Source organism: Lissotriton vulgaris, chromosome 9 (genome assembly GCF_964263255.1).
Source record: "Lissotriton vulgaris chromosome 9, aLisVul1.2, whole genome shotgun sequence".
Lineage (NCBI taxonomy): Eukaryota > Metazoa > Chordata > Amphibia > Caudata > Salamandridae > Lissotriton > Lissotriton vulgaris.
The window spans coordinates 335,718,228-335,745,454 of NC_141697.1; the positions used below are offsets into that span (position 1 = coordinate 335,718,228).

The 27,227-nt window shown below is 47.5% G+C and overlaps 1 protein-coding gene across 2 annotated transcripts in view; it reads left to right on the plus strand.

Moving 5' to 3' along the window:
• Positions 1-27,227, plus strand: part of NRDE2 (NRDE-2, necessary for RNA interference, domain containing) — a 183,177-nt gene that overhangs the window by 98,438 nt on the left and 57,512 nt on the right. For both annotated transcript variants that reach the window (XM_086937672.1, XM_086937673.1), the window contains 2 exons: positions 8,186-8,648; positions 18,817-19,222. In XM_086937672.1, the coding sequence (XP_086793798.1) occupies positions 8,186-8,648; positions 18,817-19,222 (869 nt within the window). The remainder of the gene's footprint in view (positions 1-8,185; positions 8,649-18,816; positions 19,223-27,227) is intronic.

Genomic DNA, 27,227 nt, shown 5'->3' on the forward strand with positions numbered 1-27,227 from the left:
CCGGCGCCTGTAGATGCCTGCCTTGGTGTCATGAAGCCACTTCATCTTGATCTGCTTCTGCATCAGTGACCTGGGCCACCGAGGCGACCGCTGCATCCCGTTCGTGCAGCCTTGTAGACAGGTCCGGCCCCCCCTTTTGCGGTGGCTTGCCCACTCTTTGCCACTCCGCCGAGCGCCGTCGTCGTCTGCCAGTCGAGCCACCGCTCCCAGATGCCGGCTCCGGGCGGTCCAGGCCCAGAAGATCCATCGCCGCCTCCAGAGAATGCACCTGGATCAGCTTATTTTGCCAACGGAAGATGAGACGGAAGGGGTGCCCCCAGGATTAGGGCACTTTTTGCTCCTGGAGAAAGGTGGTCACAGGTCTGAAGTCCCTGCGCTACTGCACGGTGGAAGCCGCCAGATCCTGGTACAGCTGGGGGCGATGGTCTCGGAACTGGAGGGAAGCCAGATCCTGTGCTTTCCGATGGATCCTTTCCTTCAGCTGAAAGTCATGTACGCACACTAGGATATCGGGGGTGGCGCATGAGCTCCACGTGGCAGCCCGACCCTGTGCACTCGGTCCATGCAGATGGTCTGGATGTCCTCCTCTGCCAAAATGTGTTTAAACAGCGACTCAACGTACTCCCCCAGGTCTGCCCCCTCGCCCTTCCAGGGAATCGAATGGATACAAATATTGTTGCGACAGGACATGTTTTCTAAGTCCTCTGCGTGGGCCTGTAGGTCCAGGTTTTGCTCCGTCAAGCGGATCACGTCCTGCTGGAGCTGGTGGATGTCCTCAGCTGTACCAACGTCGCAACCCGCTCCCCCACTCCGTCCACATCCCTCCTCACGTTGCGCAAATCTGAGGCCAATTGTGAGCGCAGTTCTGATATGTCCGCAAAGAGTTCTATCATGAAGGCCTTGGTCGCGGGCTCATCCTTTTCACTCTTTTTTGGGGATTTGTCCAGGATAGGTGAGGTAGCAGGCGCCGTTCCCCTCGGGATCCCCTCCTTCCCAGTTTTCTCTTTTTTCGTCCTGTTGGATGCCATGGTTGCCAAGACACGCCCCTAAGTACTTTCACCCAGGGGTAGGGTTGGGCCCAGGTGCCCCAATGCTGGCCTCGTAGCTTCACAGCCGTCCAGCCCCCAGGCACAGAACTCCACAGCAATATATTCGCCCTTCGCGATTCAGGGGCCAGCGAGAGGCCGCAGGGGGGTCCTCACTCCCGTGCTATACTTCCAGGTAATAGGGGGAAAACGGCAGGGGGTCCACACCTCGGGCGCCGCTTCCGGCAATAGGCACTCTCCGCACCCAGGGGCACCCACACACCTCAATCGGTCCGATGAGGCAAGGGGAGGGAGCAGGGAATCACGGAACGGGCAGCACCGGCACACGTCGCGCCCCACCGCTCCCACCCCGGCAAGTCCCGCCGGGTGATCCCGAGAGGCCCTCGGACAGGCCGGCAACGTAGGCGGGGGAGTTGCTAGGGGGGACGTATGCCGCGGTCTATCCGTTCCCCCTCTTCAAGCTGCGGGGATCCCCCTGCCCCCGCCGAGGCTCACCTCCACGTGCAGGCGTCCGCGGCCGGATCCAATCTTCCTTCAGTCCAGGCCAGCCATCAGGCCATCGATTATTCCCTTGCAGGCCCGTGGTCCTGGCACCCGCGTCAACCCCACCAGTCCTTCCAGTTGGCTTTAGGCTCCAGGTTGAAGGCTCTCGGATCCCACTGCGAGCCCCGCTCCAGCACCAGGGCTCCGCTCCCCCAATCCGCCGGAAGTCCAAGCAGCAGTGCGGGGGAGGCCCGGCTATAACAGCGCGTAGGCCCGAAATCCCCGGGCTCAATTTACACGGCGCCGGCGTCTGTGCAGCTGCCCAGGCTCCCAAAACCCAGATCACTCACGGGGCCCAGGGGCGCTGTTTCACTGTCGCAGGGGGTCGCTGCTTCGGTGCTGTCCAGGGTCCGTCCTGAACCCGGCGGAGGGCGAGGAAGCGGAGTCCAGGCCCAGATGGCCCCAGCAAGGGGCGGCCCAACTTTCCACTCTTCGGGGAGGTCCGTACCGGCCTCCGGGCCGCTCCAAGCCGCCGACGATCAAACAGCCGCGGGAACTGCGGGACTCCCCAATCTCGTCACTGGGGCCCGGGGGGAGCGAGCGGCAGAGGATTACGGGCGTTTGGTAGCCCAAGAGGGTGCTGAACAATGCTTATTGATAGCGTGGCGCCGGAGGCACTTATAAACACGTCCTACTCCGTCGCCATCTTGGCCACGCCCCGAGAGAGAGATTTTTAAAGAGTTCAGCGCAAACGTCCCCTGTCCTGTTGGAAGCAGACACATAGGTTTTCTCAAAATAGGCAGCAAACGCTTCTGCTATCTCGTCTCCCGTTGTACACCTAGCACCATCTGGGGTCTGAATCTCTAAGACCCACTTCCTTTCTCTCTCTGTCTTTTCTATCCAGAATATTAACTTAATGGCTTTGTCCCAATGTCGTATAATCATAGTTGTGTCGCTAGTGCACTACCTACGGCTTTTTTTTCTACTGAATCCCTTAGTTATTGCTGCTTGAGACGCAGTTGGTGTCTAAGATGGTAGTGAGGCACTCCTCCCCCCTGTAACTTGGCCTCAAGCAGTGTTATGTCCTGCTCGAGAGTTTGACATTGTCAGTGCTATTCCTTATGTTTGGCGCCTATTATGACCTGAGCCTGGCCCCATACCACCGTTTTAAAGGCTTCCCCTAAAATTCAAGAAAAGTCAACAGTCCGTGAGTTTTCCCGTAAGTAGTGTTCAGTTTGGTCGCTAATCTTGTCACTGAATGTCTCATGTTTTAGGGGCCATGCATCTTTAGGGTGCGGCATGGGGTTGCTCTGCGGGCCCCATAATTATACTTCTATTGGGGAATGATCTGAGGCACCCCATGCCTTGTGCAGAGCCCCTTGAAAAAAGCCAGTGTGTGTGTGCTGCGTGAAAATTTAGTCTAAGTGAGAGCTGCTGCCGTGTGTGGCCGAGACATAGGTGAACTGTCTCAATGTGGAAGTATGTGTCTGCCCGAAATCAATCAATTCCATAGCATCTATAAAGGTCAGCGATGGCTCCTGCCGGGGCATCGGATAGATGGAGAGAACCTATCAAGCAGTAGATCTATTGTGACATACATGTCACCCCCAGTTTTAGAGTGCCAGGAGGCATCTCAAGCAAATGAGCTCGAAGTGCTGGGAATGTATCGGCATGGAGCTTGGGAGGTACATAGACTGAGCAGATATTTAGTGTGTGACCCTCCTATGTGCCAGTCTGAGCAACATATCTCTCAAGGGGGTCATATATAAGTATACCTACTCCTCTTGAATTTGACTTAAAACCTGCATGAGCAAGGAGGGTGTATCCATACCTATCTAGTGCCTTATACTGATTGCCTTTAAGGTGAGTTTCCTGCAGCAGGACCAGTTCTGTGCCATGTGGTTGAAGATACTGCATAATTATGGTACGTTGAATTTTGCTGTCAATGCCATTGACGTTCCATGTCAATACTCTTAGGCCAGGTGAGGTACGGGATGCCATATGACATCTAAGACAGGTATACCCCTCCCCTGGGAACCAAAAGTGCAGCCGATGTACCGGCATTGCTTGTCCCCCACCCTGTGTGCACAGCAGGATGTTGCTGAGTTGGTGTCTAAAAACAAAGTTAACAAAAACATATAAGAACCATAATTACATTTATTCCCCCAAAACTCCCTCCTCCCTGCTAACCTGCACAGTAGGTCTAAATCTACCCACTTCCCCAATTTGCACAGCGCCTGTCACCCATGAAATAAAATCTCAATTAATTGGGGGAAGTTGGCTCTGCCAGAGAAGCCTGAGAGTAAGTAATTTTTCCCCCTATAACTGCAGGTAATATCTTCATGACTACATTTCAGAAGTATGGACAGGCTGTAACCTTTTGCCCTCCATCTCTTGCCTCAATGGTCTCATAAATAGCTTCATCTACCTCGAGAGCACCCACGCTGCTTACGTATTCTTCAGAGTCTGTTATCAGCATGCCCTCTGACTCAGAGCTTCCCCTTGGCCGTTCGCCTAGTATGATCATGTGGCAGGGTCAGCCGAGTAAGTGTCCTGCAAGGCTTTGTCGGTCAATCTATCTCCTTTGGTTTAAGGTTGTGCTCCGTTGGCCTGTCTCCATGGCGCTTTCTCTCTCCATTGCGATGCTCAGGCTTGTGGTACATACGCCAATTCTCAAACCAATCCAGTGCCTCTTCTGGTGCTAGGAAATGTCTTTATTTTCCATCCGCACTATTTTAAGGTGCGCTGGATAGAGCATCACCTATTTGAAGTCTGCCGCTCGTTGAACCCTTATAACTTCATCGAAGCTGTGGCGGTGATGCTACACTTGAAGAGTGAAGTCCAGGAAAAAGTGATTGTAGTGCTCTCACAAGCGAGATCTCCTCAGGATCGAGCCGTTTGCAGGCTGGCATCTCTGTCACAGTGATTAAAGATACGAGCTATGATCGTTCAGGGCGGGGCGCCCGGTTTTGGCGGCGGTATCAGCGCTCTATGTGCCCGCTCGACAGATAAAAAGTTGGAGAGGGACTTGGGTTTTAAATTGTTGATTATGAGGTCTTCTAGAAAGAGATCAATGCATTGGCCCTTGTTCCCTTCAGGGACCCCCACCACTCTAATGTTGTTCCTTCGAGCCCTCCCCTCTTGGTCTTCTAGTTTGGCTGCCATGGCTGCATGTTGTTTTGTCATTTGTGTAGCTTGCTCCTCTAATGTATGGGGCATGGAATGTAGGCGCTCAGTGTGGGTTTCCGCTACAGTGACCTTCTTGGACATTTTCCTAAAATCAACTCTTAGGAGGTTGACATCAATGGTTACTGCATACATTTTAGGTTCTATAGGTTCTTTTTAGGTCTTGCCTACGCAGCGCGCATGCGCTGCTTATGAGGACCTTTAGACGTCGTTTAGATGTTTATTGAAGCACATACTCGTGCTTGTGGCGGCATACACCTTACGGGACTGCGCAGCGGCGCGCCACAAGCATGAGTATGTGCTTCGGAAAACAGCATACGCAGCACTCCCGGGCGCTCGCTCGCGCTCTCTCTTTTTGATTCTTCTCTTTCTTTTTCACACCTGGTTTTCTCCACTCTTTTTTCTACTCCCGGTCTCTCTCTCTCTCTCTCTCTCTCTCTCTTTTTGATTCTTCTCTTTTCTTTTTCACACCTGGTTTTCTTCACTCTTTTTTCTTTTGCTCTTTTCTTTCATTTCTTCCCAAAGGCTGACATGCCATTGTTCGCCCTGCGATTGCCTCCATCAGGAGTACGGAATCTCTGGCTGTGCTGTTAATGAACCCAACCCTGATTAGATTTTCGTAATAGCAGGGCCTCGTCAGCAGCAGAATCCGGCATGTTAGGAGCACATTGCAACACTTGAGTTGTTTCTCTGCAAGCACAAAAACTAGATTAGTTAAAACTGCTGTGACTTCCACCAACTGCGCTTTACAGCCATTGTGCATTGAAAAATGCATACACTTATCATTTATAAATGTCCACCAAAATGCTGTATTTGCCTAACGAGCACAGGTTTGTCCATGAGAAATAGATGTTATCCTTCTAAACGATTGCAGTTTTCAGTTAATATAGTATGGGTATAGGAAGGACGGGGCTCAAGGTGCTTGTCCAGTCATGTGTGGCGAGGCACGAGATTCCCCCTCCATATGAAATAATGGACCAGACATGAACACCCTCTGGGTAGAGCAGCAAGTAGATAGATGTATGTTCTACGCAGAAGAGATTGGTTTTAAGCACAGCTGCACATTTATTTATCATTGCATGATCACATCATGCAGCAGGGTTTTTGGAGTTCTGCTATATGGAAAGGCAAATTAATGCGGCATGCTAGGAAAGTAAATATAACTTATGCGGTACATCCAATATCCTCATTATCAAGCTATTTTAATGCTCACTGAGCAGAACTTTGTTTATACACCGCCCATTTTTTGCCTTTCCTTTGGCTGTTTGATTAAAGTGTATACACTCTGCCTGATGTTATTATTTTTCTTTGGGGGGGGGGGGGGATAAATAAATAGTTCTTTATTATTTTTTTTGTTAACACCAAACAAAAACAAACATTGGCATAGCCAATAGGTCTCGCCTTTGGGACTTTATAAGTGTTTAGCCATGCAACAGTTGATGTGGCACCAAGGATATTGTGCTGCATAACCAAAAGTGAGCCCTATTGGCTGTGCCAATGCTTGTTATATCCTCCATTTTGGCACCCAGGGAAGGCTCCGCCATCTCCGGACCCTCCACCTGTGGCGCGGCCACATACCCAGGCTGCTTAGGCACTGCATATTTGTCCATTTTGTTGGATTGAGTTTGAGGGGCTCCTTTGGGCTTCATTTCAGCCATGGTTGACTGACATTTAAAAGGATCGTCTCTCAGTAAGCTCCCCGGAAGTTTCCCTCCCTTCACGAATAGGTGACTTTGTGCCGGTCTCCACTCTGCACCTATCTCAGCTCCACTACGACCTAGGCTGAACAATGCCAGCCAGCAGGTCTCCCACCGGCTCCACATCAAGAGTCAGTGGAAAATTATGTAGACCACAGGCCCAGGTGACTAGAACCAGGCAGGTGGGGCCAGAAAAGCGACCTCTCACCCCTGCCGTGCGACCTTGATAAAGTTTGAACTGAGCCTGTGGAACAAACTCATCCAGGCAATCAATGCTCTTACTGCCCAGTGGGGGGGTTGTTAAACAGTTTCATGAAACACCAGTGGAGGTCTGTCCCACAGGGCCCGCAAGGGTTTGCCCGCACCTTCAATCCCCCACTGTCATCTCTTAGTTGCTACTGTGTGCTTCATGGAGGGACCTTCCTCCTTCAGTCTTGGGCACCAACGTATTGTGGCACTTCTACCAGGGCTCTGAAGTATCCAGTTAGGTAGGGGTAGAGGGGAATCCCACGGCCTGGCCCCCATCCACAACATCTTCCTTCGGCTGTGCGGCTGCTGCGCCCGACGCACTCAGGCCTCATTTGTCCGCCTCTTCTTCTGCACCATACGCCATCGCAGCCCTCATTCCCTCACTCTGTGCCTGAGGCTGGTTGCAACTCTGGTCCCATTTGGTTCGGGTCAGCTACATCAGGGAGCCAGACGCTGCTTCTGTTGCTTCCGCAAGCCTTCATCAGAGCCCATCAAAGGTGTGAACTACTTTTCTTCCATTGATTGTTTTACTTTTTCATTGATGAAGTAGTAACTCTCAAACTTCTTTTAGAAGGATATTGGGATATTACTCTTTAATACACAGAGGCACAAAGTTGTTAATCACGAACATGGCCGTCTGGAATAGGACATTTTAGAGCTGTTCTTCAAAGGATTATGTGCGATTCTGCAGAAAAACATATTTTAGCAAACATCATCTGGGTAATCCATCACGTGAACCCCCGTCCTTATTTTTTCAACTGTATGACATTCCCAAGATGTTTAAACCATCCAGGTTGAATACCCTTTGTGTTGCAAAAATAAAAACTTGGAGTGTGTTTTTTTTTAGAATTACTTATCTGCTCATCTATCCTCGCTCTTCACCCCTTCGCTGTGTTTTTTCTCTTAATTCCATGTTCCTATACCCCTGGGGATTTTCCTCTTCTTCAACTACTTCTTCGTTTTCTTCTGTCTAATACTCCTGTCTATACTCTTGCTGCTTTACCATTGCCAATATTATTATACTTCTACTACTAACCGTGTAAAGCCTATAATACTTCTACCTCTACCCTTACCGATAGTGCTTTAGTGTTACAACTGCCTGGAACCTTTCCCTTACCAATACACCAGTTGCTCTGCGCTAATGTTATCCTTGTATCTCTTTGCTAGCACTTTTACTCTAGCACTTCTCCTCCTACCTTTCTAGTGTCTCTACCCTAACTGTAGTACTTCAGTAAGTGCATATACACTATTTAACTTTACCTTTCTCTAACAGCAGGCAAGACCGGGCACAATGTAACATCTAATAAATATCAACTTTGCAGTTTGAACCTGGGACTGATTTCCTCACATCATGGGTCTTGATGACTTACATTTCTTTCGTATATTTCTTATCGTTCTGTCTGTGATAATTTCCTAGTTGAGAAACTTCTTTGATTCTGGATAGGAGATTGCGAGTTTTGTAAACACTGTGTGTTCCATCCTAATGTTTTGCTTTGATACAAATTAAGTCTTTCGCCCTTTTAGGTATAAAAGAAAAGGCGACTCATCACTGGGTATCAATCCAAAGAAACACTGCATCATTTGGGAAAAGTCTACATCTGCTAAAAAAACACCTAACAAACGGCCTGATCGCTACTTCACTAAGAGTGTCATCCAGTTAATGAGCTGCCCTGCTCTCCAAGTTCACATCAATACCCAAAGCCTTCAGTCTAGCCAAAGTGCTTTCATCCCTATCAATAAGGAGGAAGAGGAGGAGACAAAGACTTTGTGTCCAGCCGAAACCTGGGTGAATCCCTTGGGAATATATGATCATTCAACAATGCTGTGGCGGCAAGGCAAGGGTCCCCCAGAGGCAGAGAGCAAGCTGCCGTTACCCTTAGAGAGCAGTGAGGACACAGCCATCATGGTGAAAGTGGAGGAATACAACAGAAAGCTGAGAGAGAACCCAAGTGATGTGCAGTTGTGGATGAAGTTTGTCTCTTTTCAGGTATGGAGTATTGTCAGAGATCTGCTCTTGCTGCTTGCTGTTGTGCTTTGGATACTGCATCATTTTAGTGTCTGTAAGGGGAAGACATAACTTAATCCTTTTTGTCATAAAATTGCTCCTTGTGAAGTTTAAGTACAATATTATTTGGAGAAAAGATTCCAGAATATGAGCAGTGTGAGTCATGTTTGCATAAACCCTGAAATATATACGAGACATCACATGCCTGTGACTTCCTGTGTGGATTCTGAATAAGTATATATATACTGATTCTAAACTGGTCCTTGTTCAAAAGGCCTTAGTTGGCACCAGTATGATGGCAAGTTTGATTAATGCAGAGGTATAAATATATTTGATGAGGAAATAAGTCTCACCTCCCTACTTAACAAAAGACTCCACTATTTTTCTGCTCTCACTTTGTTGTTATGAAAGAATACACCTTTCTCTCTTCTAAACTCTGGAGATGACTTTGTGTGCTGCTGGTAAAACTTAGACTCCTTGTTCTAGAACCCCATTATCACTGAAATAAGCCCATCTCTGCCTATATTCATTCTCAAGGTTTACTAAATTGTCTCCTCTTGCATCTAGTTCCTACCATTAATACATAGACATCCCTTGTGGCAAGATCATTTTCAATAGTCAACAGTGAAAATGTTAGTAGCAATTACATAAACACTTAGGAAGATACAAACTCTACTTTGGGACTCCAGAAACTACATGCAGGCAGAATTGCCATCAAAACCTACTTTGTTCCATTCAAGGAGTTCTCCTTTCAACACAGCAGCAATAACTGCAGTCATAGACACCAAACATGCAATTACGGCATTAGCAGGATAAAACAACAAAAAGCAAGTAGGAAAAGACAGCACAACAGCCGCTACTTAGCTGTGGATCTAGAACTTCCTGTAACACAGATCAACCACCTTCACTCTTCCGCTTAAGAAAAAGTTGATCATCCTACTTTTCAAGTCCAAAATATACACTTGGTTTGGGTACTACACATGGACACCAACAAAGAAAACTCTACATCTGTAAGTAAGTCGTTCGAGGCATGTGGGCTGCTGAATTCATATCTGTGCATAGATCGCCGCCTAGTGTTGGGTCCGGATGATTGCACATTGTTGTCCTGGAAGAGTCTTCGAAGTATCACGAGATAGGTGGCTCCTCCCCCGGACTACAGTGCGAATGGGCATCCTCTCCATCCTCAGATTGTTTTTTTCCGCCATTGGGTTCAGATGTACCTTTCTTTGCTCAAGTTCGGAAACTTTTCTAAAGGCCAATAGGCCTTCGGGGCGTCGGTATTGTTTCGATCGGTGCCGAAATCTTGTTCCAGTTATTCTTCAGCAGGACGTCGAAGAGAGCCGCGTGGCCTTTTCGACACCGGTGACGATTGTCGATGGAACGGAGCCCGTTCAAACGATGCCCCCTTTGTAACTCTAAATACTCGCACATCGATGTACACCCGGTGTGCAACAAGTGCGTATCACCAGAGCACAAGGAAGACAACTGTCTAGCTTGTGCTCGATTCAGGTCAAAGAAGACGTTTAGACTCCGACGTGCAGCGAGGCAAACTTGTCGAAGCCAGCGCCCGACCCGGTGAATATCTTCGACGCAGAAGACGATGAGGTCGTCGAGATGGAGGATCTAGAACAGCAGTCGGATCCCAGCTCGGAGCATGACTCCAACTATTATGAAGATGACGAGGAGAACGTCGAGGATGAAAACGTCGTCGAGGTAAGGGACGACGTATCCCCCATCGGAGCCGTTGATGATGACTCAAGCGATGAACCAGGCCCAGCCGGGCCCGAAACAGACACTCAAAGACTTCCAAGGGCTCAGGTCGAGGCATCGCCAGAAGGCCTTAGCCAAGATCTTCAGGAACATTCTATAGCCCTGCGTCAAGACCCGGCTAAGAATCTATCACATGAGCCATCGGTCCAGCTGCTAAAAACGAAACCGAAAGCCCTCGAGACAAAAACGAAACCGAAACTGCTGAAATCAGTCTTCGGATCGAAGAGCTCCAACTCATCGGAGTCTACGAACAAAAGAGGTGTCGACGACCCTGTGGGGTCGAAGGTGAAGAGTGTTGAGCCGAAGATCGGTGCGCTAAAGTCCACCATCAAATCCAAGCACGTCGAGCCGACGAAGTCGACGTCGACGGACAGCGACACAAACAAAGGACTCGAGTCTCGGAAGCTTCTCGATCCGAAGCATCTACTCGACAGGCCCCAGCTCGTCAAAGGCCTCGAGTCGAAATCCAAAAGCGCCTCAAAGGACCACGTCGAGCAGAAACAAAAAAGCGCGCCTCCGAAGTCACAAGCGCCGAAGTCGACGCAAGGACATAAACTTACTGGCGACAAGGCAAAATCGGTTGGGCCTCCATCAACGCCGGCCCCGAAGAAGGTCGGTCTGTCTAAAGACACTGTGCCGCCACTAAAATGCGGTCTGCCCCGACTGCGCGCCCTAAAGCGCTCGATCCGAAGCCTGGGGTCGAAACGACCAAGAAGGTGTCGTTGGGAAAAAGGACACATCCTATAGAAGAGGATGTTTTGTACCAGGAGCCCTCGTATGATGACCAGTCAAAGCTACATATCGACTCCGAATCTGGTAGACTTACTATCTATCAAAAGAAGATAAGGTCAGAACATCCTCTGGAATCATACAAAATCCCACTCAAAAAGAAAAGGGATTCTTCAAAGTCGCCTGTCCTTTTTGAGACTGTAAGGTACCATGGCCAGGACACTTCTGCATACTCTCCAACACCCACTCCTGATGATATGGGGTATGACGATGATGAACAATATCATTACCCTGCGGACACGGATCAGGATGACCAGACTCAAGCCTGGACGGACCCTGCTGACCAGGGGGAGTCACAGACTATTCCCGATACTCCTTCTTATCCTGTTAAAACTTCCCCAACAGAAGATACAGCTGTGTTCAATGCTTTGATTGAAAAGGCAGCGCTAAATCATGATGTGGACATGCACGCTGACCCAGTTGAGGAGGACTTCCTGTTCGACACTTTCTCCACTTCAGAGAAATCTGTTAAAACTTTACCAATGCTAAAAGGTGTCCTTAAACACGCAGGGGACATTTTCAAAGAAACCACTAGAGCAAGGGTTATCAACCCCAGGATTGAAACTCGCGAATTACAGGTGATGCTCCTCCTCCAGACAAGGAATCAAAAGTTTTGGAAGCTTCAGGGAAAAGGGTGGCTGCTCAAGCAGCTAATATCTGGAGAATTTCCAATACACAGGCCCTATTAGCCAGATACGATAGGGCGCATTATGACACTTTAGAGCAACTGCTTCAACATTTGCCAGAGGCCTACAAAGAAGGAGCAGAAATGCTAATCCAAGAAGGGAAGCTCATAACAAACGCGTCCATCGAATGCGCGCTAGACGCAGCAGATACTGCAGCCAGGGCCATTAACACAAGTGTCATGCTCAGGAGACATGCTTGGTTGCGAATCTCTGGATTCAAACCTGAAATTCAGACCACATTACTAAATCAGCCTGTAAACCCTGATTTTCTATTTGGTCCTGATGTGGACACAATCTTAGAAAAGATTAAAAAAGACACAGAAACAGCCAAGTCTATGGGTGCCTTGCAGTCCCAACAGTTCAGGGGAGGTTCCTTTCGTCGCTCCAGTAACAGAGGAGCCACTCGAGGCCAGGCATCACAACAAAGTCCATACAATAAAGGGAGCACGCAAACCACCTATAATAAAAGCAATAGAGGTGGATACCGTGGAAACACCAGCAAAGGCCGAGGACGAGGGAACAACAACACCAGATCCTCCGCCAATAATAAACAGTGACGTCTTGTCACTGCCCCCGGACCATGTAACACTGGTCGGGGGGAGATTACAACAGTTCCTGCCAGTCTGGGAGAGCATTACCACAGACAGGTGGCTGAGACAACTTATTCAGTACGGCTATTGTCTAGAGCTCACTTCCACTCCACCCAAGACACCGTCCTATGTCTGCAGAGCACATAGCCTTATTGCAGCAAGAAGTTATCAGCATGCTGCAAAAGGGGGCCATAGAACTCGTCCCCATACAAGAACAAGGCACAGGGGTATACTCGCTGTATACCCTTAATACCCAAAAAGGACGGGTCTCTCAGGCCAATACTGGACCTCAGGACCCTAAACCAATACATCTTGTCAGAACATTTTCACATGCTCACCTTACAACAGGTACTGCCATTGCTCACTCAGGGAGACTTACTGGCAACGCTAGACCTAAAGGACGCATACTTCCACATACCAATACATCCTGCACACAGGAAGTATCTCAGGTTTACCATACAGAATCAACATTACCAGTTCGAGGTACTACCTTTCGGGGTAACAACGGCCCCCAGGATGTTTACCAAGTGCCTAGCGACGGTAGCAGCGCACTTAAGAAGAAACCATGTCCACGTCTACCTATATCTGGACGACTGGCTCATCCAGGCAAAGTCAGTTCAGCAATGTGCCAGCCACATTTCTCGCACTATTCACCTCCTCCACAGCCTCGGATTCTCATTGAACTACCCAAAGTCCCATCTCCAACCCGCCCACGTACAACAGTACCTGGGGGCAACGATAGACACTCTGGTAGCAAGGGCACAGCCAAACTCAGCGAGAATCAACAGCATTCAATTACTAATTCAGAAATTCAGACCCCAACACTCGCTCCCAGCGAGGGTGTTTATGCAGTTGATAGGCATGATGGCCTCCTGCATCTTCATAGTCCCTCACGCGAGACTACACATGCGTCCGCTTCAGGAGTGCTTGGCACGGCAGTGGAACCAGGCTCAAGGACATTTAAAAGACCTAGTGTTGGTGACCGGTCGCGCATACCACTCTCTGCATTGGTGGAACCCACAAAACTTTTGCAGGGGACGACCGTTCCAAGAGCCTGTGCCACAAATAATGCTGACGACGGACGCATCTCTCCTGGGCTGGGGAGCGCATGTCCTCCATTACACAGTGCAGGGACTATGGACGACACAGCAAAGGAAGATGCATATCAACCTATTGGGACTGATGGCAATCTTCATGGCAATGAAGGCGTTCAAGATGCATTTGTGCAACAAAGTCGTGTTGATCCGGACGGACAACATTACTGCCATGTACTACATACAGAAGCAGGGAGGGACACACTCTCCACAGTTGTCACACCTAGCGCAAAGCATGTGGAAGTGGGCCATTCAAAGGAACATATTCCTCATGGCGGAACACCTCCCAGGCAAAGACAACCAGATGGCGGATCTGCTCAGCAGACACAGCCACCAGATGCACGAGTGGGAGATACATCCCTCGGTGCTGCAACCGTACTTCCAGCAGTGGGGTCACCCAGAGTTAGACCTATTCGCCACAAGGGAAAACGCAAAATGCCAAAACTTCGCCGCCAGGTTTCCACATCCGCAGTCTCAGGGCAATGCGATATGGATGAACTGGTCAGGCAGGTTTGCGTACGCTTTTCCCCCAGCCCCGCTCATACCACTAGTGGCATGCAAACTGCGACAACACTCCATGACACTCATCCTAGTTGCTCCAAATTGGGCGAGGCAACCATGGTACACCACATTCCTAGAACTTTCCGTGGTGCCTCATCAAAGGCTGCGCCTAACACCCAGTCTTTTAACGCAGAGCCATGGAGACATTCAGCACCCAGATCCGCAACAGTTGAACCTTGCGAATTGGCTCCTGAGGTCATAGAGTTTGGTTACCTTAACTTGCCTCCTGACTTTATGGATATTATCAAAGAGGCAAGAATCCTACAACCAGAGCATGCTATGCGGCGAAGTGTAAACGATTTGTCATCTATTGTACCAATAACTACATAAATCCGCTAGATGCATCCACTCAAAACATCATATGTTACCTGTTACATTTGCATAGATGCAATCTAGCCTACAGTTCCATACGCATACATTTGGCTGCAGTGGCAGCTTATCTTCAGAACAGGCAACACCTTTCACTCTTCAGAGTACCTGCTATTAAAGCTTTTATGGAAGGACTCAAACGAGTCATTCCTCCAAGACACCCACCTTCGCCTGTCTGGAACCTCAACATGGTTCTAACCAGACTAATGGGCCCACCTTTCGAACCTCTACACTCGTGTGAGATTCAATTCCTAACGTGGAAAGTGGCTTTCTTAGTAGCGATTACATCACTTAGGAGAGTTAGTGAGCTACAAGCCCTAACTATTCAGGAGCCATTCATACAAATTCATGCAAATAGGGTAGTGCTGCGTACAAACCCTTAAATTTATGCCAAAGGTGGTCTCCCAGTTTCACATCAATCAGACTATCGAACTGCCAGTGTTCTTCCCAAATCCAGATTCAGTGGCAGAAAAAGCTCTACATACCCTGGATGTTAAGAGAGCTCTCCTGTACTATATAGACAGAATGAAACCTTTCAGGAAAACTAAGCAACTGTTTGTTGCCTTTCACCACAGCACAAAGGCAACCCCATTTCAAAATCAGGTATAGCCAGATGGATTGTTAAGTGCATACAAATTTATTATCAAAAAGCTAAACGCACATTAACAGTTCCCCCAAGGGCGCATTCCACACCCAAGTAGGGGACTACCATACATAAATTTACCAAACACTACTGCGTAGATGTACACTCCAAACAGCCAGCAGCTGTAGGACAGACAGGCTGTACTCAAGACTATTTTTCAGGCTGCTGCAGCTGGCACGGGCAACCACCGCTAAGATGGAGACTGCTATACATTCTATGCACAGATATGAATTCAGCAGCCCACATGCCCCGAACGGATTATGCTACTTACCATTATGCATCTGTCCTTGGCACGTAGGGCTGCTGACATTCATATCGCCCTCCCTCCTCCCCGGTGCCTGTCGCAGCTGTAGCACTCAGAATTATCCTATAGCATGGACATCACTTACTGTATCATACTCCATCCCTGCCACAATGGCGAAAAACAATTTGAGGATGGAGAGGATGCCCATGCGCACTGGAGTCCGGGGGAGGAGCCACCTATCTCGTGATAGTTCGAAGACTCTTCCAGGACAACAATGTGCAATCATCCGGACCCAACACTAGGCGGCGATCTATGCACAGATATGAATGTCAGCAGCCCTACATGCCAAGAACAGATGCATACTGGTAGTAGCATATTCCTTACTTGGCTTTTTTTTTACCACCCCCTTTCTATTATAAAGCATGATTTGGTTTGCACTTTACACATATCTATGAATATATACATTCTTCTTTACTCTGGATGGCTTGGGGTGCTTTTCCTGGAGCAGGGAATGCATCTACAGGCAAGTCTTCTTGATTGGGTACAAAATACGGCATTCTTCTGCTTTAAACTTTTCAGACCCTATTGTCCTTATTTTCAGACACTTTTCCATTTATCTGTCCTTTTAGTACATTGAGTCCTGCCTCACGCTTCTATCGGGCCTTATTATTCAAGGGATTTTTAAATTAACCCCCTCCTTCTCTTGTATTGAGACCTTCCAAACATGAAAAACTAAATTCTGTCCTATTAAGAGACTCCTATCCCTGTCCCTCCCCGGCCTGTTTGACAGGGCTGCACCTAATTGTTCGATGAGGCAGGAAAAATGCACAGGCTGACACAAACATCTGCAGCTTTGATACCTCTGTTCGCCATATATAGGCTCACCTGTGCTAGCCAAAGTAGTAAATCTCTTGAAACAATTTGGATTTTGAACAGTTATTCTGAGTCCTGATTAATTTAAAAATCCATTACCTATTGCAACTGCTCCTTGAAAATAGCGACGGTTATGAATCTACTTTACCAATGTTGTCAGGGAAATAGCAGAAATAATTTTTGAAGATTTAAAGTCAAATTTACTCTAACGAGATATCAGGGCAATCAATTTGAGGAACATCCTTCTCTCTTTTAAATTGTTTAGAAATGCAAGTACGTCACATGCCTCGATAATTTTTTTTTTAGTTAGTGCCTCCAACAAAAATAACTTTTTAAGGAGGTTACCTCATTAAAACTATATTCGTCCAACACAAAAATACAGAAATCTAGGTTTGTGATCATTGGAACCAAACATTTGGACTTTTGCCTGATTGAGTTTTTGGTGTGGATTTCACTCGCGGACCTGTCTTATTGACTTAGCCGTGCAAAAATTAAGGGCCAGCACGCTAATGTTCCTGCGATGCTTTAAGAGAACGTTCTATCATGAAATACGTGACCATTGTCATTTTTGCCATGTATTTTTTATCAACATTGGCTATTATACTGGGGTTTCTATTTATTGCTCGTTGGGTCAAACTTGTGGTATGACCAGAAATAAGAAAAATACTTGTAAGACTGATATTTATTTAGATAGTTATTTAGATTAATTAGATAAATTGGTGAGCCAACAAGAAGCTTACAAACCTCTAAACCACTAACCTTAAACAGTGCAAAAAGTTTCCGAATTAACTACGCAGATACCTCTGATAACCTCATCTGTTTATTGAGCCAAAGTAAGGTATGAAAACATTTGCGGCTAATAACATTTGCTTAGTAAAACGTTTAAAATAAACCCTAAAGGGTTGGTTTTGTTTCTGTGAGATCCAGCTGCCAGATGTTTTTCTCCCAAACCAACGTGACACATGTATACTGTACCATAGTACTTCAAAGCACTGGGATGTTGCATAACAACATATAAAGAAATATATTGGGGGATCATAATGATTGCATTGGGACCCTATATGTTGGAAAGGATGTAACGTGTAACAGCGCTGGGATGCTCTTCGGAGTTACAACGCGCACTACAAAAACCATTAAATAAATAAATAATAAATAAATAAATAAATAACGTGTTGTGCCAGAGATGCATTTTTGTATGAGGGAGAGAACATGACATTTTTCAGTTATTGTACTAGGGACCCCTCACTTATTGCCTGCTTTGTGTATTCCAAAGGTGAATTAAGTTACTAAGCTTATATCTTTGTAGGCACTCCAAAGTGTTTTTTTTCTGCAACTGGGGAGATGTTGCTGGTTATTGGCATGTAGGCCTAGATCTCACTCACCAAATAAGCTGCCCCTTTCGAAGCATAAAAAAGTAGAGTTATAGGCATATTGTAAAGTTGTAGGAGCCAAAGGGTTTGTCTGAGCAGAGCACTTCTTTGATGTCTTCCCAACAATTGCCAGACGGTTTGGCCATCTGGAACAAGCCAATAGTTATTGCATACCAGTAGGGCTCATACATCAAGGACCCTTCTTTCTCTTTAGGGAATGGGGTGAAGTCATGGATGGAAGCAGGCTTTTATTGTATTTGTGACTTAAGAAGTCGTTAATTGCACTGGAGGAGAGTCTTTCATTTTCCGTGAGGTTGTTTTTTGCATGTGGGACATTTAGCATTGCAATATTACCATTGTAGTTACTATTTTCTCCAAAGTGTTCTTCTGTGTGTAGCATGTTCAAATTCGGTGACAGTCTGCTCCTTTCTGTGCTTAAGTTTTAACACTGCAGACCCTCTTGAATGTCTAATTTGCTTCTGCTGTCCCCAAGAAAATGTATGTAATTATGCCTTCAACCTTTGACACCTTTACTGTGAGGTTGGTCAAGGCATTTACTACCATTTTAATGAAGAATCAATTTTTATATTCCTCCTGAGAGACCCCGCATTCTGTAACTTGTATAACATCTACCTCGTTCTAGAAATGTTTAATAATTGAAATTGTTATACTTAGTTATTTTAGATTTACTGTATCCTCTGCCCCCTTGCCCTGTATTCCCATATCCTAATGGGTACCTCCTGTTGGCGGGGTCACAACTTCCCAGAAAGTCATTCTGACTTTGTTACATTGTTTAAAGCAGCACGTGTAAATTATAGAAATTGTGTATGAATTATGGAATATTCTTATGGGGATGAATTGGTGTCATTAGCTGGCAAGGCACACAGGCACATCCAGTGTGTTCATTTCATTTCAGTGAGCTTCACTGCAGCTGAAATGTAAGTAAAGAGATACCAAATAAACATGTACATATTTTGTGTCTTATATATGCATCGTTTTAGCATGACTTGAACAATCAGTTTATTCTCTTGCGGAATATAAATCATGTAGCAAACGGCCCGATTGCCCTAGTTCTTATTTATATTTTTGAGTCTTCCATTGCATGACTTTAGTGTTAAAATAAATGTTTGTGGCATTTAAATCTAACTTCTTTCTCTTTAGGATGAATTAATGAAGGGACCCAGCATGTACACCATTGATGAAAGAGAATTGGAATCTAGGAAGATTTCTCTCAAGCTCCTCTTGGAAAAGAAGCTCGCCATCTTGGAGCGAGCCATTGACAGCAATCAAAAGGACGTGGAGCTGAAACTGTCCCGGTTAAAGCTGTGTGAGGAGTTCTGGGAGCCAGCCACCTTGCTGAAAGAGTGGCAGAAACTAGTGTTTCTCCACCCCAATGATCCACAGCTTTGGCAGAAATATCTCTTGTTTTGCCAGAGCCAGTTTAGCACATTTTCTGTTTCCAAAGTTAACAACATCTATGGGAAATGCCTGAGCACCCTGTCTACTGTACTGGACGGCAGAATGGTGTCCCACCCTGCCCTGCCAGGCACAGAGGAGGTGATATTTGGTACGTAAAAAAATGTTGTGCCATTTTCACTCTTCAGCATGACTCTGATAAGGTATTGATCCAGTTAACTGTGACTTTGAAGAAATATGTGATGTAGATGGAGCCCATCACACCCATTTTCCAACAAACTCTTCACACTGTAGGCCACAGTTGGCCTCCTGATTTAGCCCAGCCCTTTGTATTGATTCCACATCTCACTGAATGATATTCCTATAAATGACATCCATGACTTGAACTGTGAGCCAATTCATACCTTACTCTTGAGTTACCGAAAACACTCCACCAGCACAGTTTGACATTCAATATATTACATCAAGTGTAAGCCATCAACAGTAGAGGAGTGCAGTGATGATCCTTATACAAATCTGGAGGTTAGCCTCAAGTTATAATGCTGTAGTGAGGGTAATGCCAATCCAGGATATTCAGGAAGGTTTATGAGAACGGGAACCTGTGTGGGTCACTCTTTGAAGATATGTAGAGATTTGTACAGTCAGATATGAGGTGAAGAGATCCCATATGCATCCTTTTTTAAGGGTTAATTTTCTAACCTTTAAATAACGTCAACAATTTTATTTCAAATAAGGGGACCTAGTGCTAGGAGCACTCAATCCACTTAATCAGCCCTCTGGTCTCCCCCTCAAGATGGCCTCTCATCATTCTTTTTTTAATAAATCTTTTTATTGAAAAAACACAAAATAACAATACAACAAAAAACAAACCAAAAGAGAGAGCAGTCGCCAGAAAGAGTACATCACTTAAGACATATCTATCACATACACACCTAACAAAATCAAGGTAAACCATAAAAGCCACAAATAAACATAACATAATATCACATCCCTAAAGCGACTCCCTATCGACATGATATGCAGCATCCTCCACAAAAGAGGAGCATAAAAGCCCTCTATGCTTGTTCCATGTCCCCATATTTTAGTCCCGTTGCCTGAGCAGCCTCTGCCTTCATATATCACCCTTTCGGCCTGCATGCACCAGTCCATGTCTCCAGCCCAGTCTGTACTACGAGGCTCGACTCCCCCCTTTCATGTTCTGGCGATGTTACGCTTAGCTATGATACAGCCCAAAGTGACCCACAACTGCTTAGTGTGGTTGAGATCGGTAGCATCCCAAATGTTCAAAAGGCAGAGCCTGGGCGAGGGAGCTAACGATTTCTGGCATATTTGGGACATAGTGTCAATAATACCGTTCCAATAGTGTTGAAGAATCGTGCAGTCCCACCACTGATGTAGGAATGTGCCCAATGCGGGGACAAAGTGAAGATGTTGTTGATCCCATTTTAGCCAAAGCGGTGGAAGTATAATCGGCTCTGTGTAATATCTTTAGTTGTATAAGTTTGAACCGGGATCTGATTGCCACCTCCCTGGGAGATGCTATGGCCTCTCTCCAGTCCTCATCCGTCAAGTCTCCCACGTCATCCACCCATTTCATGCAGATTTTATCGAGTGGTTCCGGAAGGTTATTAAGTATCTTACGGTAAGTTAAGGAAATAGCCTTGTCTGGGAGATAGTCGTCTAGGAGTCTGTCCTCTAAAGTAGATGAGCCTGGAAGATCGAAACCTTTAGGGATGACCTTGGTAAGAACGCTACACGCTTGTAGGTAGCGGAATGTTTCCCCTTCGTGTAGTTGGTACTTTGCCCGCAATTCAACAAACGGAACTATCGCACCCCTCACCCACATGTCCCCAACTGTGGAAAGGCCAATAAGGTCTCATTTATCAAACCCTGGAAAATTTGACAGCATCCCTAGATGATAGGATTCCAATAAGGGAGTAACTTGTGTAATTCTACCCTTTCCAATCCAGTGAGGCTGTAGCTGCGTGCCAGATCGAGACAGTTGGTGGAGGTGGATGGAAATAAAGGTGAGTGCTTGGGTCCCCCATATAGCGCCCTCATAGTCAAGTCAAGTCAAGTCAAAGAATTTATATAGCGCACTACATACCCAGAGGGTCTCAAGGCGCTTAGGAAGGGGAGGAGGATTATTTGTCAAATATCCACGTTTTAAGTTGCTTTCTGAATGCTAGGTGGTTCTGGGTAAGGCGAAGGTAGGTAGGGAGTGAGTTCCATGTTTTAGCAGCCAGGTATGAGAAGGATCTGCCTCCCATGGTGGTCTTGTTGATGCGAGGTACGGTGGCGAGGGCATGGTTGGAAGAACGTAGTTGGCGGGAGGGGGTGTAGAAGGACAGTCGTGAGTTGAGGCATTCTGGTCCGATGTCGTAGAGTGATTTGTGTGCGTGGGTTAGCAGTCGGAAAGTGATTCTCTTATTGACGGGTAGCCAGTGGAGGTCTTTCAGGTGACATGAGATGTGTTCTTTGCGGGGATGTCTAATATGATTCTGGCTGAGGCGTTTTGGATTCGTTGGAGTTTCTTCTGGAGTTTAGCGGTAGTACCTGCGTAGAGGGTGTTTCCGTAGTCCAGTCGGCTCGTTACCAGAGCATGGGTGACTGTTTTCCTGGTTTCGGTGGGGATCCAGCGAAATGTTTTTTTGAGCATGCGAAGAATGTTGAAGCAGGATGAGGATACGGCGCTGACTTGTCTGTTCATTGAGAGTGAAGAATCCAGGATGACGCCTAGGTTCCGTGCGTGGTCTGTCGGGATGGGTGCTTTTCCAAGGGCTTCCGGCCACCAAGAGTCGTCCCATGCAGAGGGGGATGTACCTAATATGAGGACTTCTGTTTTGTCTGAGTTCAGTTTCAGACGGCTGTGTTTCATCCATTCGGCAACTTCTTTCATTCCTTCGTGTAGGTTAGTTTTGGCGGTGCTGGGGTCATTGGTGAGAGAAAGGATTAGTTGAGTGTCATCCGCGTAAGAGATGATGTTGAGGTTGTGTTGGCGGGCGATGGTCGCGAGGGGGCTCATGTATACGTTGAAGAGGGTGGTTGCCCGCCATCATATTGAAGCGATCTATCCTATACCCTGGATCCGTGATGAGGTGGTGGGCCCAATGATTGAGGACCACCAATTGTGAGGCCCAGTAATACGTTTTGATTGCAGGAAGTGCAATACCCCCAATGTACCAACTACGTAGGAGTTTAGTCAAGGCGATTCGGGGAGTGCCGCTGTTCCATAATAGAGTCCGGACCTCAGAATCAGTTGTTAAGAAATACTGTGGTGAGATAGGATAAGGTGTATTCTGCAAGACATATAAAAAGCGGGGAAGCGCCATCATCTTGAAGAGGGCAGCCCCACCAAGTAAGGTGAGGGAGAGCGCCCTCTAATGTTGCACATCTGCCCGAAGGCGATCAAAGGGGGGGAGGAGATTTCTTCTGTAGAAGACATCCACGTCCCTTGTGGCATAAATACCTAAGTACCGGAAGCCCTCCATGACTATTCGGGTCGTACAGCCCGTGGGAAACCTCGGAGGACTGCCATGGAGGACAAATATCATAGATTTGTCCCAATTGATGACGTAGCCCGAGTATTTCCGACGGAGGTTTAGCGCCGTATTTGTATTCGGCATAAAACCGGATTGGTCCGGTTGAATTAACTTATGACGATGGGGCAGCAGGCGGAGGGCCAGGATTTTAGCTAAAATTTTAACCTCTGGATCAAGGAAGAAAATTGGTCGATAGGCACTACATTATCTCGAAGTTTCCCTTCCTTGTATATAACTGCAGTGATCGCCAGGCGTTGTGTCTCTGGCAGACTCCCAAGCTTTATGCTTTCATCATACAATAGTATCAGGTGTGGGGCTAGAACCGTTGAGACAGTTTTGTACAGCTCAATTGGTAAACCACTGGGCCCCAGAGCCTTCCCTGCCCCAATAGCTTTAGACACCTCCTCAGAATCGAGAGGAGTGTCAAGGTCTGTCACATCTTGTGTTTCCATCCTTGATAGAGGGAGGGTAGAGAGAAGGTCAGCAGCCTCTTCCTGCGTGGAAGTAGATGTAGGGACTTAGAGACGTTCAAAATGATTGGCAAAGGTTTTCGCAGTACCGTCCCGGTCAGTTCGTCTCTCTCCTTCCGGAGACCTGATTTCAGCAATCCATCTATTAGCAATTTCTCGCCTATCTAACCACGCTAACAATTTACTGGCCTTGTCGCCTATTTCATAAACCTGACACTGGGTAGAGCAATAATGCGCCCTAGCTGCCTCTCTGGCTATGTCATGATATTCCTTCTGTTTCACTGCGAGTCTGTGGGAAGTGTCAGAGGAGGCAGTTGCGATAAGCTGGCATTCTAAACAGACCACCTTTAGTTCAATAGCCTCCAGCCGCTGACGCTTCTTCCTTCGATGGCCTGCCACTGCAGACACTCCAGACATCCGAATCACTGTCTTATACGCCTCCCATAATATTAGATCCAAGTCAACGGAACCTCCATTCTCAGCAAAATAATCCGATGTGGCCTTCAGCAGTTTGGCCCAAATCTCCAGGACTCGGAGATACCATGGGATAAGGGCCATGTCTTGGTGAGAGCTGAGCGGGTTACCCCCGTAGAGAGCCAGGATCGGGGAGTGGTCGGATATGCCCCTAGGTAAGAAGGTTATGTCACTAAACATAGAGAGCTGAGAGGCGTGGCAGAAAAGGTAATCATTACGGGACAGGCTCCCATGAATCCTAGAGAGGAAAGTGTATGGTGGATCTGAAGGGTGAAGTGTGCGCCAAGTATCAGTCAATCCCAGGACCATTAAGAAGTCCGACAGTAGTTTCCCCTGCGGTTCATTTCGTCGGGAGGACAGGCGGTCCAGTTCTCCAAGCAGGACGGCGTTACAGTCACCCCCTAATAAAATGTCTCCCTCAGGTGAACTTATTATGTGTGGGCCCAGAACAGCCAGAGTGGAGTTTGGGTGGTATATATAATGAGGTCACATTGAGAGAACAGCCCTCCCAATCCCCCGACACAGTGAAAAATCGGCCATCTAAATCCCTTGTGATTGTTCTAACCTGAAAGGGAAGGGAGGAGCGTGCAAGGATACCTACCCCTCTGGATCCCCGCATGGGCGAGGAGTTTGTAACCCCTGCGATTCAGCGCTTTGTATGTGGTGCCTGGGATATGAGTCTCTTGGAGAAGTACAAGATCAGGGGAATGACGTTTCAGATATTGCAAAACTAACCGCAATTTGATCCGATCTCCCAACCAGTTCACATTCCAAGTGATCAATTTGAGTCGACCCAGGGAGGTGGAGGTTGCAGGGGAGTCAGTCATTAGGCTCTTGAAACAGGAGCCCCATCTCCCACCAGGCCCAAATGACAATCATAAATAATGGAGAACAGCCTAAACAAATATAAGTAAAATCACAATATGCGTCAATTACTACCATACAAGTGTGCATTAGCATCGTGGACAGATTGCTCAATACAAAAAACAGAAAATTTAAAAACAAAACTTAAGAAACCACCCTGCCTCCCTGCAACGTGGACTCAGAACTGCCCACCACCCCAATTTGCAGAGTGCTTAAGTACCCATAAAGTTCCCAGTTAAAGGGAAACGCTACACAAACAACGTGTCCCAAGATTCGGCCCTCTTCCCTCCACGGAAGCATTGTAGTTGCCCAGAATAAACCTAGAGAACCAAACAATGTCAGGACGGAAGATCATAACCCCGAGGGCCTCAAAAAGCAAGACCCATCCCTCCCAATTCCTCAAGGGGTCCATTCCCAATGAACAAATGTCTTGAAATGTTTGTTCATGAAGGAAACAAATACACAGTGTCCCGTGCACAAATAATAACGTTTTTTTTATTCATAACAACCCAAGAATGAGGCCCATGGACATAGTCAAGGTCGTGACCAGATACAAAGGATCAATCTTTCCTTGAAGACGTTTGGAGTCGCGTGGATGATCCTGGGAATTGGCGTCCCGGCCTGGAGATGATCTCCACCCCTCCAGCCAGTCCCAGGTTCCCTCCGGGGACTGGAAGAAGAGCGACTTGCCGTTGATTTTCACACGTAGCTTCGCCGGGAAGAGCATGGCGTATTTCAAATTGTGTCCCCTGAGAACACGTTTAACTTCTAGAAAAGAGCGACGTTTCAGCTGCACCTTAGAAGTAAAATCTGGAAAAAAGGTTATACTGGAATTACCAAATTTTAAGGGTGGTCCGTTCCTCGCGGCCTGGAGGATAATGTCGCGATCACAAAAATTGAAGATTTGGACCAGGGTAGAACGAGGGGGAACGCCCAGCTTCGGAGCGCCTCCAGGCACTCTGTGTGGGCACATTTGACGGAGAAGAAGTTGGAGAGGGATCGTGGTTGCAGGTGATTTTGAATTAAGTCCTCCACAAACAGATCGGTAGCCGGCCCTTCCACCCGTTCAGGAACTCACAAAATGTGCACGTTGTTTCTTCTTGCGCGCCTTTCGTAATCATCCAGTCGGGCTTCTAGGTCAGTCGTCTGGGTCTGCAATTGTTTGACTACTGACTCCAAACGCGACGTGGAGGTTGTTAGTGTGGCGATAGAACCTTCGTTTGCCTTGACTCTGTCCCCCATATTCCGCAGATCAGTACGGATCAGATTGACATCGATGGAGATGGTATCAATTTTATGTTCCAGCGCCATGCGGACTCCCTGTACCACCTCCATTATGTCTGCCCGTGTCGGGCCCTCATCAGTTGAGTGTCACCTTGCTTCCCCCTCCGGCTGTTTCCCTTCGGCTTCATTCAATTTAGAGTTGTCAAACTTCGACAGCTTGTGGATAGTTGCCGGTTTGGGGCCGCTGTGTGTGGCCATTTTGCCCTGTAACTCTTCTCTAATCGGGAGATGTTGAAACTCGAGGCGTCGGGGGCTGCGTAAACACGGCAGCGTGCGAGATGTAGGTTTATCGTTGGACCCGAGCCTCTACAGTAAGGGACCGCGTGTGGCCCAAAATGGCGACCTCCAAGGCCTAGGCAGGTGTCACCCAGGCCCCATCGATCCTCCACACGGGGGTAATGCACCTCAAGTTCAGAGTGCAAAAGAGGTCGGGGGGATGTCTTCTTTTTTGGCCAACAATCCGGGCCCTCAACTCCCAATGGGGCCAAATCTTTGAGCGGGGAGGGGGGGGGGGGGGGGGGAACAGCTGTGGGAGAGATGTCCTCCTAGTTCCCACGGATCACAGTTCTACTGTGCAGGCACCTGAGGCCTTTGTCCAGATTTCACCTGGGCCCCCGGCAGGAACTAGCGCGATGCGCAGTGCGTCTTGGCTCGGCGCAGCGAGCACGGCGCCTCGGGCTCTCACCAACAGTCCGGCGTAGTCTGCGCCGATCGCTGGGTCTGGCCAATGCGGTCAAATAATGCTGGTCCCCGGCAATGAGATCTGACGCCCACGGTCGACTTTCAGAATCAACGGCCTTCAGCGCGGTCGCTGGCGCTGACGAAGGCCACACTTTGTCACGGCTAGGCCTGCCCTCCTCCCACGGCCGCCAACTTCAAATGGCGCGGGCGTCGTCGGTCGGCATTCAAATCAATACGGAGACAGCTCAAATGAAGCAGCAGTTCGAGTCGCTCCTCCGACCTAGGAGAGTGCGGGCAATCGGATCAATTTAACGGATGTTAGCGGGGAATTAGCCGGTGGCCGACCGGCGCTCTACCCCAGAGCGGAGATCTTGGTTGTCAGCTAGACACCCTCCCCTCTCATCATTCTTGGCCTCCAGTTTCGTCACGCAGGCCTCCCAGCTTCCACTCTAGCCCATTTCATATGCTCTCTCTCAGCCAGCACCTCGTGTCAGGCACCATTTGGCCTTCAACTACATTGCTATTTGGCATTTAAAGAGTACCAGGGCAAGGTCTGTAAATCTTTTAATATAACTGTGCCCCTAGGCTCTTGGTAGCATGCCTAGCAGGCAGAACTGAGGTGGGAGTGGTATCAGGAGATCTTATTTGTTAATCTTAAGTATTGAGTACTGCCCATGCACATGATTCTAGTATACTCTTTTACAAGAAAATAATATATATATATATATATATATATACTATACATACACCTAATATACATACATACACAATAAATAGTCTGCAACCAAGAAAGTGTGATAAACTGACACTGCTCTTGTAAAGAAGCATACTCCAATGCCCC